Source organism: Anomaloglossus baeobatrachus, chromosome 5 (genome assembly GCF_048569485.1).
Source record: "Anomaloglossus baeobatrachus isolate aAnoBae1 chromosome 5, aAnoBae1.hap1, whole genome shotgun sequence".
NCBI classification, from domain to species: domain Eukaryota; kingdom Metazoa; phylum Chordata; class Amphibia; order Anura; family Aromobatidae; genus Anomaloglossus; species Anomaloglossus baeobatrachus.
This window is the reverse complement of record NC_134357.1, coordinates 543,977,968-543,992,255: the sequence shown is the minus strand read 5'-3', so window position 1 is coordinate 543,992,255 and position 14,288 is coordinate 543,977,968. Positions and strand designations below refer to the sequence as shown.

The following is a 14,288-nucleotide window of genomic DNA, read 5'->3' as shown; positions in this document are numbered from 1 at the left end:
ATGGTACCACGATCTCCCACATAGTATAATCTTCCCACTGTACTGCCATCCCCCCACACAGTATAATGTTCCCACAGAACCAACATTCCATCACAAATTTTTTTTTTTTTTTTTTTTTAATCCAATTAGTTTTTATTGAAAACACGGCAGATACAAAATCATACATGGTAAATTAAGATAACTTTTGTCAACTGCCCGCACATGAGGGCTCCATACATTAGTATACTCCAAGACAATCCGGTTACAATTCCTCTGCCTTAGGCTATGTGTCCACGCTGCGGAAAATGTGCGGATTTTGCCACGGATTTCTCGCGGAAAAGCCGCGGATTTCCCGAAAATCTGCAGCAGCGGCACTTCCCAGCCATTTCTATGGCATTTTGGAAATGCTGTGCCCATGCTGCGGATTTTTCCGCGGCGGATTTGGTGCGGATTTTGATCCAGAAAAATCTGCAACATGTCAATTATTGTTGCGGATTTTGATCCGGATTTTGGCTTTAAAATTGGGGAAAAAAAAAATCCGCGGCAATTCCGCACCTTTGAAAAGGTGCGGATTTTGCGGGAAAGCCGCAGATTTTGATGCAGAAAAATCCGCAGCAACATTCTCCTGTGGACACATAGCCTTACACTTTAACCACACAACAACATGGGGAGGGAGGAGAGGGAGGAAAGATGGGGACTTTATTCAAGTAAGGGGGAACAAGAACAAAGGGGGAGGGGAAGAAGGTAGGGTTCGGTGAAGTGGGGGGGGGGGGGTTAGTAGGGGTAGAGGGTTAGATGCCTGCCTGCATTACCAACTCCAGTCCACCAGCCGGGGCCATCAACTCCTCCTAGATTTCTCTCATAAACTGCTGCCTCAGTCAGGGTCTCAATGCTTTAGCCCCCTGGCTAGCCGAGCCAGGGCTATAATTCCATCAGTTGTATCTCAACTAGGTGCTCTTTGCCCGGGGAATAGTTGTGTAATTGGTGTTGCATGGCTGGATGACAGCCAGGGTTCCCATATTGCAAGAATTCTATTTTTTTGTTTTAGGGAGTGGGCAAGGCAGTATTCATATTGGTATTGTTGGTCGATCCTACTATATAACTCGGCTCCAGAGGGAGCTTCAGTGGCCTTCCACGAATGGCTCAGACACTGTCTGGCAGCTATTAGAATTTGCACAATCAGTCCCCTAAAGTTCTGCGGGTACGAGTCTATGCCCAAATTCAGAACTGCCAGCCCTGGGTTGGGGTTGGTGTGCACACCTGTCATTTCGCTAATGAGTCTGAAAACTGCTATCCAAAAAGGTTGGACCCTCGGATAGTGCCACCAACAGTGTCCCAGTGATCCCCTCTGGAGGCAGCCCCTTCTACCACAAACTTTGATACTACAAAATGCCCCCCACACTATGGTACCATCCACCCAACCAGCTAATACATAAATCCTCAGTTATCCTTATTCTTGGTGCAGATACAGATGAACCCGGCACATACCATCAACCTCCTGGATCCGTTTCCCAAGTCTAGAAATGTGGATCTGTGATGGTCGGCAGGTGCTAGAGATGTATGAGGAGCGCTCTTTCTTTCTCGCTCTCTTTCTGCATCTTTTTCAGTTACCTCAAATATATGCAAGATGTCTTCTCTCTTTTTCTCTTCAAGAATTGAGAATGTGTTTTTTTTTCTGTCCTCCTAAAACTGTGATGTTTATTACACTTTTTCTTTAGACTTTTTTCACAAATCCTCGTTAGTGCAATACAACATCCAGCCTCTGATTCCTCAGGTGATGCACTGAACTACTGTGTTACAGAATATTATCTGTCCCTGTCAGTGTAATACTCCATACACATGAGATAAATGTTGTCTGAACGATCATTCGGATGACGGCTATCTGACTGCTCATACACACAACTGTTCTACTTGGCCAGGATTTCCTGTGGTTTCTGTGAGATGATAGTTGGCAAATGGTTCTAGCAGAGGAGAACAAACAAATCGGCTTCTGAATTTCAACATGTTACATCCTTCGCTCATCTGACATCATCTGTCTTAAGGGCCCACATTGTCACAGATGTGTGACGGCCTGTCACGGAGGTTTCTCAGGCAGCTGACAATCCAGTGGCAGCGAGTATTAGAAAATCACAGAGATTGGTAGCATGTGTTGTTCCCTGTTTCTACAGCAGTGAATTATATGACCCTGGGAAACTGTCTATTTTTCCTCTCAGTTGCCAGCCTCTGACTTCCTTTATAAGGCTAAGGACACACGAGCGTATGGTATCTGATGCGAGAGCATCAGATGTGTTAAGCTAATGACCGCCGTTTCCCACTCTGCTGCGTGTTTGAGCCGAGTGTCATTATACTGTGCTGCGATCAGAGCACAGCTGCAGAGGAGAGGGAGGGACTAATCTCCCTATCTGCTCCATTATCAGCTGATGCAATTATCGGTGTAATGCAAGTGTAATGCCATGTTTCTTTTGAACCCATAGACTTGTATGAGTGTGAGTGAAAACCAATCGGATTCCAATCGCAGCATGCTGGGTCGTTTTCTCGGTCTGATTAGGGCTGAGAAAAAAAAAATGGCTCATGGGAATGGTCCCATAAAGTAACGTGGGTCCGAGTGGGATGTGAGTTTATATCGCATTCCACTCGCTCTGTTTTACTCGCTGTTTGTCCTTAGCCTAAACCTCATTCTGGAATGTTTTGGGTGCGGTTTATAGTCTTTCCTGGCTGTGGTCTGCAGCGGTCATCTCCTCTAGTTGTTCCAGAGACTTCTGTGGTAGCTGCTCCTAAGATAAGTGTTTGACTGTTGCTATCTACCTGGGCTCAAATAGTAGCATTTGTGTTTCCCCTGTATTGTTTCCTTTTGTCTCCCTTAGTGTTAGTGATGTTGATGAAGAGCTCATACCCACCATCCTTGCTGAGGGCCAAGATGAGGGTTTGCCTAGTATGAGGTATTCCTGCTCGTCGATAGGTGCGGAACCTGTATAGGGTTGGCGAGGGCAGTATGGGTGAGCTGCAGGTTATTGTCACCATTTCCCCATTTCCCTAGTGATAGAGCATTCCTTTCCCATTTCCTTTGTATTGTATTATACGGCCAGTATAGCTTCTATCCCTGGCCGTGACACACGCATGTTATATAGTCATAGTCGACCAATTCCACCTTAAATGAGCTGTTTCGATAAACTTTAGTCTAATGTGTATGGCACCCTGAAAGATAAACACAATGTTGTAAAATAATAAAAAATACCACCGCTGCTTGGGTCTCCCGCCAGTCTCTGTATTTCCTGGTCTATCTCAAAAAACGTATGGTCATATATAGCCAATAAGTTGCTAAAGCAGTGGCCAACATAGCCAGTGATTGGGAGCATAGAGATGTCTTAGTCAGCAATTCAACTTATGTTCCAACCTGTACGGGACTATAGAGAATACAATATCTACATGTTAAAAACAAGAAAGCCAGCACTAAATGTGCACTACTGCACTAAAAATTCTAAACTGTACTTATTATTAAAATTTGAGATTTTTGGCAAAAAAATTGCAATTTCTTGAGCTACCCCGCCACGTCATGGCAAATCTCATTGGGGCTATCCTACTCTAAAATATTTTTATATAAAGGCCATACGGCCTCATATATGAAGAAGTAGAACTGTTCTTAGCAGCACTTGGTGTTTTTCAATCCCGTAGCCATGACTGAATCATGGCTATGGGCGGGACAGGCCCAAGCAAATGCTGCTTGAAGTAAATATCTACATGTTATATCTTGTGATATGTTCCTCTTTATTGTCTCCACTAATTGTGTTTATTACACAGGATTCTTTGATATTAAATCATCATCTTTTCCCAATTCAGGTCCTTATAATATCAGATCCTCTCAGTGGAGATCTTCTGAATAAGAGAATTTTTCCGATTTATTTCAAGGATGGATATGCGCAGGGACAAGATGGCGGAGAGGATATTACACCTCACCCTAGAGATCCTCTTCCGGCTTACTGGAGAGGTGAGAGATTCTGATGACGTCACATTACATCATTCTTATCTATGGGAATAACAGATGGACAGAACTGGAGAGGTGAGGACTCTGGAAATGTCTGTAGTGAGATTTATTACTGTGTCTCTCCATAACCAGGATTACACAGTAGTGAAGAAGACCTCTAGTGAGCGATGTCAGGCCCCTGTGCCTGAGGGATGGGGAAGACCCCTGAGCCCAATCACAGGGCCTCCACCTCACCCCCCGATACATGAGGACATCAATGACCAGAAGATCCTAGAACTCACCTACAAGATGATTGAGCTGCTGACTGGAGAGGTGACACTGCTGGGAATGCTGGGACATTATACAGTAACGCTATGAAGGGATCGGGGGTGACGGTATCATTGTATGTGTCAGGTTTCTATAAGGTGTCAGGACGTCACCGTCTATTTCTCCATGGAGGAGTGGGAGTATTTAGAAGGGCACAAAGATCTGTACAAGGACGTCATGATGGAGGTTCCCCAGCCCCTCACATCACCAGGTAATAGACAGGACTAAATACACACGGCCTCTAATTATCTGTATGTAAAGAATTAATTCAGTCCCTGTGTGTGTTTCCTCCAGTTCTATCCAGTAAGAGGACAACACCAGAGAGATGTCCCCGTCCTCTTCTTCCACAGGACTGTAAACAAGAAGATCCCGATGTTCCTCAGGATAATCAGGTAGATGGAGAGAAGGTGTCATGACATCTCCCTATGATGTGTAGACGGCTGTGAAGGTCTTGTGCTCAGTCTTGTTTTATCCACCAGTATTATATGTTTTATACTTGTGCAATGAGAGCGGTGGAGATGGCAGGATTAGAGCTGATCATAAATGAGACTTCTCCATCTGTCTGTGACTTTTACAATATTTGTTTCAGGGTGAAGATCTGATCCTTATTAATACAGCAGGGACATATGTGAGAGGTGAGGAGTGGTGTAAAGAGGAGATTCCTACATATGGCTACCCAGGTGAGTAGCAACCACTAAATGCAGAGAAGTCACAGATTCTTCTCAGTCACTGGCTGTGGCTGCTTATCAGTGGTGTTGTCCAGACATATAATCATGTGATCACCATTTTCCACTAGGCCACAACATTCTCTTCCACCTGGAATTGTTCAAATTACTTTGGGCATTGAAAGTCCTTTTTCTGTAGCGCTTACAACCTAGAGCAGGGGTCTCAAACACGCGGCCCGCGGGCCGCATGCGGCCCTTCAGGTGGCTTCTTGCGGCCCGCAGGCCCGTGGACCTGGTAAAGATGGCGACCGGTGCAGGGGCCGCAGCTGCCAGTTATTTATTTCAGCCTACAGTTTTGTCTTTGCCGCGCACAGTGAAGTTCTCACTGCAGAACGCAATAACAGCCGCCTGCCAATCAGAGGCAAGCACCTGCTGCATATGACCTCAGATGATTGCCTGTGATTGGCCAGTGGCTGTTGTGCAGTGAGAACTGCTTTGCACGCGCCGGCCGAAAGTTCAGCGATGACAGCAGCTGTGATCATTACCGGGTCTACGTGCCTGCGTGCTGCTGACAGCAGGTGAGAAGAATGTTTTCGTGTGTGTGTGGGGTTCTGTGTTGCTGGCTGAGGCTGCAGTGTGTGTGTGGCATGCCGTGTGTGTGGTTCTGTTGCTGGCTGAGGCTGCAGTGTGTGTGTGTGTGTGTGTGTGTGTGTGTGTGTGTGTGTGTGTGGGGTAGCTGAGGCGTCACCGAGTCCACGTGCCTGCATACCGCTGACAGCAGGTGAGAAGAATGTTTTCGTGTGTGTGTGTGGTGTGTGTGTTTCTGTTGCTGGCTGAGGCTGCACAGGGTGTGTGTGTGTGTGTGTGTGTGTGTGTGTGTGTGTGTGTGTGTGTGTGTGTGTTAGCTGAGGCTGCACAGGGTGGGGGGGGTGTGTGTGTGTGAGCTGAGGCTGCACAGGGTGTGTGTGTGTGGTGTGTGTGTGTGGTGTGTGTGTGTGTTAGCTGAGGCTGCACAGGGTGGGGGTGGTGCTGTTAGCTGAGGCTGCACAGGGTGGGGGTGGTGCTGTTAGCTGAGGCTGCACAGGGTGGGGGTGGTGCTGTTAGCTGAGGCTGCACAGGGTGGGGGTGGTGCTGTTAGCTGAGGCTGCACAGGGTGGGGGTGGTGCTGTTAGCTGAGGCTGCACAGGGTGGGGGTGGTGGTGTTAGCTGAGGCTGCACAGGGTGGGGGTGGTGGTGTTAGCTGAGGCTGCACAGGGTGGGGGTGGTGGTGTTAGCTGAGGCTGCACAGGGTGGGGGTGGTGGTGTTAGCTGAGGCTGCACGGGGTGGGGGTGGTGGTGTTAGCTGAGGCTGCACAGGGTGGGGGGGGGGGTGTGTGTGTGTGAGCTGAGGCTGCACAGGGTGAGGGGGTGTGTGTGTGTGAGCTGAGGCTGCACAAGGTGGGGGTGTGTGTGTGTGTGTGAGCTGAGGCTGCACAGGGTGGGGGGTTGTGTGTGTGTGAGCTGAGGCTGCACAGGGTGGGGGGTGTGTGTGTGTGTGAGCTGAGGCTGCACAGGGTGGGGGGGTGTGTGTGTGAGCTGAGGCTGCACAGGGTGGGGGGGGTGTGTGTGAGCTGAGGCTGCACAGGGTGGGGGGGGTGTTGTGTGTGTGTGTGTGAGCTGAGGCTGCACAGGGTGGGGGTGTGTGTGTGTGTGTGTTAGCTGAGGCTGCACAGGGTGGGTGTGTGTGTGTGTGAGCTGAGGCTGCACAGGGTGGGGGTGTGTGTGTGTGTGAGCTGAGGCTGCACAGGGTGGGGGGGGGGGTGTGTGTGTTAGCTGAGGCTGCACAGGGTGGGGTGGGTGTGTGTGTGTGTGTGTGTGTGTGTGTGTGTTAGCTGAGGCTGGGGCACATTGCTACAAGGGGACAAGGATGCGCACATTTTTACAGAATGGGAAACAAGATGGGGCACATTACTGCAAGATGTTGGCCAAAATTACTATGCGGTGGTTATTGTAAAACTGTATTACTTACAAAAAGGGGAAAAAATGTAAAAAAAAGTGTGTATGTATGTAGAGATATATATATACATACATACATACATACATACATACAGTACACATTTGTTATAATGGACAAATGAAAAATGTTCAAAAACAGTGATTCAAGGGTGTATAGAAAGAAAAAATGGTACCACTACCAATGTCACTTTGTCCTGAAAGGAATGCGGCCCCTCAAATTATTTTTTTCCTGTGTGCGGCCCATACACCCAGCCGAGTTTGAGACCCCTGACCTAGAGGATCCACCTACCTCCTGGAATTAGAAGATGCTGACCCTCACTGCCCACATCTGTCAACTTCAAAGCCAAATGGCAGCGTACGTAGAATGTGCTGACAAGTTAGAAAATCACTTGAAGAAAAAATATTATGATGATCCTCTAAGAGAAAATGGAGGGTAATATTGCTGTTGCCTTCCTAGAATCATATAAGATGAATTTACCTTTCTCACTTCTGTGCTCATAGGGTCCCTACAAGACCAGGTCCAGAATATCTGACATTTATGATCAACAGCATTAAATGTGGACTCAGAGTCAAGTATGAATTTTTGTGCAATAAGAACAGTTTCAGTTTCCTTTTTTCAATTTCTTTGAAAACCAATTAATTTTAAAGATGATTTCAATAAGCTATGCAGAAAATACACCTACACCATGATGTCTCTGAGCTGTGTGGTTGATGGCAGTAATATACATTAATTCATGTCTGCAGGAGATGCATTGTATGGCTCTGGCTCTGGTTTTAGGGCATCACTCCAATTCAGAAACCCCATTATGTTTTTAATCCTAAGGAATTTCAAAGTACAGCACAATTACTCCTGAAATGAGGAGCACTATAATTTCCTTTACTTTTTTTGTTCAGGACTCAAAGCCACTCCAGTGGTCCAACATAAATGACTGCAATTCCAGTTTAGTGTTGGAGTTTCCCCCCGATTATACGTTATTGTTTGGGATATAACATTTTTTTTTTAAAATTCTATATGTTCTTTTTTTCAGTTTCATTCTGTATTTATGTTTAATTGTGGTGTAACTCATACGGCAAAAAATATCATCCTTAAGATAGTTTAGATTGCCAAGAGCCACCAAGCCACATCCTCTAATTACCCCAGAGATGATTCACCACTAGTTACTAATTTATCTATATGTGCACACTGCATCTTCTACTGCGATTTTGGTGGTTTGTGGTCACAAAAGATGCACCCAAATGCATGTGTTTCCTTCCCTCAGCAAAGTCTATGAGATTTCTATTTTGCTGTCTGCACAGTGCATCTTTTTTGGTTGCATTTTTGAAGGCTGAACCAAGATGCAGCATGTCAATTCTTTTTGTGTTTTGTCCTTGCATTTCAGAAGACTGGCAGATCAATCCCCCGCTGATGACCTGCTTATTCATTTCACGGGCCGCTCATTACCTTCATGGAATATGCACTGCTTTCCCCGCCCACCGGCGTCTGTGATTGGTTGGAGTCATATGCGCCCCCATGCTCAGTGACAGTGTGTCTGATGCTTCCAATCATAGACGCCGATGGGCATGCTGCAGCCACCAGCCATGTGTTTATTTTGGCTGGCTATCAAAATAGGAGAAACTGCATTATTTAATTAAATAATTTTAAAAAATGGCGTGCAGTCCCCCCAATTTTGATACCCAGCCAAGACAAAGCCCAACAGCTAGGAGACCCATGATTATTGGGTGCCCCCCAGCCTAAAGATATCAGCCTGCAGCCGCCTGGAATTGGCGCATCCATTAGTCATCAGGGCAATAAAGAGTTAATGGCAGACCACAGCTGCCACTAAACTCTAGATTAGTAATGGGAGGAGTCTGAGATTCCTCCCCATTACTAAACTATTAGTGAAAGTAAATAAACACAAACACCCAAAAAATCCTTTATTTGAAATAAAAGACAAAAAAGCCACCCTCTTTCACCACTTTATTAATCACAAAACACCCCTGCAGGTCCGATTTAATCCACACAACATCCCACAGAGCTTCCAGCACTGCTACATCTGAAGCTCATAGCGAGACCATAGAACATGACCGCCCGCTGTAAGGTATAGATAACTATGGACCCAAGTGGGGCTTGTTTTTAGGAACGAGTAGAAGTTTTCACCAGCTTAATATATTTTCATTGCTTCTTAGTCCAATATTTAGGAAGTTGAATGAACAAATAGGATGAACCAGTAGAACATGGTGTTCAACTATGAGGCTTTCTATAAGACTGAACTATCATTGTCTTAGTGAATAATTCAATTTTGCTACATAACTTTCCATTTCTATGGACTTTTTAAGTAGAAATGTTCAACAATATAAATTAAGGATGTTTTGTTCAAAAATAATAATTGGTTTAATTTTTCACAGATGATGTTGACAGGAGATCAGAGGGACAACTAACTGCTTCCTTTTTTAAATTCGATGACCTTGATATCACACAGGATAAACTTGAAGCAAATGACATTTGTCCAGATATCCCATCATCCTTTCACAGCAAAGATCTGTCAACTGATCATATGAAACAGGTTTTCACTCCTCATTCATTGCAGACTACTAAGAAAAATAGAAGTCACAAAGGAGGCATTAAAAAAGGAACTACTCTCAAAGCAAAGTCAGTTTTACATTCAGAGTATGGAAACTGTTTTCTCCCCGAAACAACTTTTGTTAACCATCAAATAAACTACATAGAGAAGAATGGATTTTCTTGTTCCATTTGTGGGGAATATTTTACCAAGAAATCATTTTTTGTTAGGCATGAGAGAATTCATACTGGGGAGAAGCCATTTTCATGTTCAGAATGTGGGAAACGTTGTGCACAGAAAGCACATCTTGTTGCACACCAGAGAACTCACACAGGGGAGAAGCCTTTTTCATGTTCAGAATGTGGGAAATGTTTTGTAAAGAAAATAAGTCTTATTGAACACCAGAGAATTCACGCAGTGGAGAAGCCTTTTTCATGTTCAGAATGTGAGAAATATTTTAACCATAAATCGGATCTTATTACACACCAGAGAGTTCACACCGGGAAGAAGCCATACTCCTATCTAGATTTTGAAGTCTGAATGATTGGAAAATCATATTTTGTTTACCATAAAATCACTTACATGGGAAGAAATGTATTTTGTTATTGACAAATTGTACAAAAAACATAACAGATTGTTGTATAATTGAATGAGAAAGGGAAATTTCTAAAGATATGATTGTATTTTTTGGACTATAAGGGTATGTTCATACTGTTTTTGCTGCATATTATATTCATTGGTTTTATGCGAATAGATAATTAAAAGATACTTTTTACAGTACGGCAAAACCTGTGAGCATCCAAAAATTTCATACAAGAACACACACTTGCTTTTTTTTCCGTATTTGAAATGGCAGTGTTTCATTTTTGAAAGAAGTAGCATGTCAACTCTTTCAGCATTTTTGTTGCTTTTTTCACATTTGAAATCAATTACAGTGAAGTAAACTAACTTTACTCAAACATGTACTGTAGACAAATCAGACACAAAAACACTTTTTTTTTTTTTTTGTTAGAAACCCGCCCCAGAAAAAACGCACTGTGAACATTGGCTTAACATGCGTAACAAAAAAAAGTCTTGCTAATAAGTGAATGCCTCTAAGGCTATGTGCCCACGGGACTATGTACCTGCGGATATATCTGCAGATATGTCTGCAGGTTTCCCGCAGCAGCTCCCCGGAATCCGCAGCTATCCATAGCTGCGAGATTCCAGCGAAGTATCTGCGGTAAACCTGCGGACATTCATGCGACTTACCTGCGGAAGTCCAGCCCTGTATCTCCATAGTGGAGAGGCGAGATTCCATAGGTATTTCCGCAGGAATAATTGACATGCAGTTATGTGCGACTGTGGGACATCCGCGTCATATTCCGCAGCCGCACATACCACAGCATGGACACCGCACTCCCCATATCCCATAGGATAACATGGGGAGTGTCTGTACTTGCTAAAACCTGCAGATTTATCTAAAAAATCTAAATGAATCCCCAGGTTTTCCGCGGCAAAATCCGCAGGTACATTGTCCCATGGGCACATAGCCTAATGCCGGCGTCACACGGTACGATATATCGGGCGATATGGCGGCGGGGTCACGTCGTTAGTGACGCACATCCGGCATCGTCAGTGATATCGTACCGTGTGACACCTCCGAACGACTGTGAACGAGGAAAAAGACTCACCTTATCGTTGCTTGTTGACACGTCGTTTATTTTCAAAAAGTCGGTCCTCCTTCTGTGCTCCGGTTGTTCATCGTTCCCGAGGCAGCACACGCCGCTCCGTGTGACACCTCGGCAACGACGAACACAGCTTACTTGCGTACTGCCGGAAATGCAGAAGGAACGAGGTGGGCGGGATGTTTACGTCCCGCTCACCTCCGCTTCTATTGGCCGGCTGCCGTGTGACGTTGCTGTGACGCCGAACGTCCCTCCCCCTTCAGGAAGAGGATGTTCGTCGCCCACAGCGACGTCGCCCGGGAGGTAAATTGTGACGGGGGTTAACGACTTTATGCACCACGGGCAACAAATTGCCCATGACGCACAAACGACGGGGGCGGGTACAATCGCTTGTGCGATGGCACAATAGATTGTCCCGTGTGACACCGGCATTAGTATATGTGCACATATTTAGTATTTGGTGCAGAAATTTCTGCATTTCTTGACAGGAAAAATGCAGCAGCAAAACCGTGGGTTTGCCTTGTTTTTTGTGTATTTTTGAATGGGCAAAAACGCTGCAAGAATTGACATTCTGCAGATTTAAATCTGCACCAAATCTGCAAGGAGAAAATTCTCTACTTGTGCATTAGACTGCAGCATTATCATTGATTTTGCTGGCATCAGGATTCACTTCAGGTTTTGTGACTAATCTGCACTTAAAAACGCAATGTGTTGGGGGGGCGTGGCCAGCAGGCAGCATGAGCGGTCGCATCTGAGAGCAGCTCCGTAGTCCAACGCTGATATATACTATTAATCCTGCCGAAACTGGTGCCTAAATACACCTCCGGATTACCTGTGGTGCGGTGAGCATTCTGATCGGTACCATGAGCAGAGGTCGCAGCGCAGCGGCGGCTGAGAAGCTGAAGAAGTTTGCTCAGGACTCCCAGCAAGATGGCGCCGGCAAGCAGGCAGAGCGGGAATCCAGCGAGGCGGAGGAGGAGGAGAGCATGGAGGCCGGATCCAAGGAACCGCAGGAGCTAACCTTACAGCAGGTTACGTCGCAGTTACTTGCAGCGATCCAGGATTCAAAAGTGTCGCTGACGGGTAAAATCGAGGAGGTTAAGATCAATGTGGGTCTCCTCTGGCTGGACTTGCAAAACCTGAGAGAGCGGGTAAAGGAGACCGAGCAGCGGATCTCCACACTGGAAGACGACGCAAGAGCGACGCCGGGCAGACTGTCCTCTCTGGAATGCGCGGCAAACAACTGGGCGCAGAGGGCTGATGATCTGGAAAATCGCCTGCGTCGCAATAATTTGAGAATTCTGGGGATGCCGGAGAGGGCAGAAGGGAGCGACCCATGTAAGTTCATGGAAAAGTGGCTCTCCGAAACTTTCCCTGATGCGACGCTGTCAGCGGCCTTCGCTATAGAAAGAGCTCACCGGGTACCGGCCAAGCCTTCTCCTCCGGGAGCGCAGCCTAGACCTCTCCTGGCCCGACTGTTGAGCAGCAGAGATAGAGATCCGATCCTTGGTGCGGCGCGGCGCAAGGGCCCGATTTTACACAACAACGCCACCATATTGATCTTCCCTGATTTCTCTGTGTCGCTCCAGAAAACGAGGGCATCCTTCATTCAGGTGAAAAAACGCCTCAGAGAGCATCAAATTGCTTACTCTATGATCTTCCCAGCCCGTCTTAGAGTGGTTCATCAAGAGCGATCCCTGTTCTTTACTTCTCCTGCGGAAGCGGATGACTGGATCAACACATTGAAGAGGAAACGCTGATGCGTCACGGTCATGGGCGCTGCCTGATGGGTCGCGGTTGTGATGGCGTCGCTGTACGGATTCGCTTATTTCATACTCTTCGGAGCAAGATCGGTGATGCGACCCCAATCCTTGGGACGTTGTGTTTGAAATCACTGTTGAGATCGCTTCAGGATCATCCTATGCAGGTACTCAGCGTCCCTCGATTCTGAAGGCGCGAAAGATTCTTGTTTGTTTCATCCCTCCTGGCATGTGAGTGGAGCGGGACCGCAGTTGCGTTCGCGTCCTGATCTTATGGTCCCTGTTAGTTGAGAAGCTAATGATCTCATCTGGAGGTGCAGGTGCGCCTGTGGCCTTCCCGGAGGCATGAGAGTTTCCGGATGTGGCCATTATCGGTTTCCCAATGATCCGGCCTCCGGGTTTGGCCCTCGTCGAAGGCGGGTGGCTTGGGGTCATGCCTGCGTATGGACGGCTGCTGCGTTCTCCGGGATCATTGCTTAGCCCAGTCTGTGCTCCGAATTACTCGTCGCTGATGGGACCGGACCGAGGTGACACCAGACGGGACATGGGTCAGACAGCTGTTGCGACGCCCTGAACTCCTTCATGCGATCTTGTTTTATCCTATACCTTTTTGGATCCAAATTGGAACTCTACTTTGGGCTCGCAGTATTTGGCATCGCACTTCAGTTCATAATGTTGAATTTTGCTCTATTAATGCTGTATTAAGTTTCTGAGGTTACCATATGTCATAATATCCTACAGTCTAAGATTACCTGCCAATCCTTCTTCTATCTCTTTCATACTCCCACCTCTTCTCCCCCTCTAACCCCTTATCTGCTTATCCCTCATCCCCCTTCATCTCGCCCCCCTACTTCCTAATTGTTCTTCTCTCCTTTCCTCTCAGTCCCCCCACTTTTTCTCCTTCTCATATCTCTATATTCCTGCTCTTGCCCCCGCTTTATCTCCTATTGTAATCTCTCCCCTTTCTCTTTCTCTCTTCTACCCTATTTCTCTTTTTTCCTCCTTACCTCTCTCTTCCTCCCCCCCTTTTTTTTTTCTTTTCTTTTTTCTCTTTCTTTCTCTTTCTCTCTTCCTCCTCTTCTTCTCTCTCTCTATCCTCTTCTCTCTCTCTCTCTCTTACTTCTTTCCCATTTACTCTTGGTCCCTTCACTCATGCACGATTAAAGGCTAAGCTGCAGGGTAATTCATTTATTGGACTGCAGGAGAAGCTCAAGTCCTTGTTTGAGGACACCCCCATACCAAGTACACCATCTAGCCACGTTGGTTCACCCTAGTCGTTGCTAGGGAAAATCTTTCCTGGTCGCACTACTGGACCAGTTCTTGTCGGTTGTGTGTGCGCAACCGACAATTTGTATTTAAGGGTACGTTTACCCAAGTTCTACTGTTGGTTAAGT

General features: G+C 46.3%; 1 protein-coding gene across 1 annotated transcript in view; it reads left to right on the top strand.

The window, feature by feature from the left end:
* The window catches only part of LOC142312947 (uncharacterized), a 234,149-nt gene that overhangs the window by 113,322 nt on the left and 106,539 nt on the right, over positions 1 to 14,288 (top strand). Inside the window, exons 23-26 of the mRNA XM_075351935.1 lie at positions 4,361 to 4,478; positions 4,562 to 4,659; positions 4,857 to 4,947; positions 9,313 to 9,987. Coding sequence (XP_075208050.1) covers positions 4,361 to 4,478; positions 4,562 to 4,659; positions 4,857 to 4,947; positions 9,313 to 9,987 — 982 coding nt within the window. The remainder of the gene's footprint in view (positions 1 to 4,360; positions 4,479 to 4,561; positions 4,660 to 4,856; positions 4,948 to 9,312; positions 9,988 to 14,288) is intronic.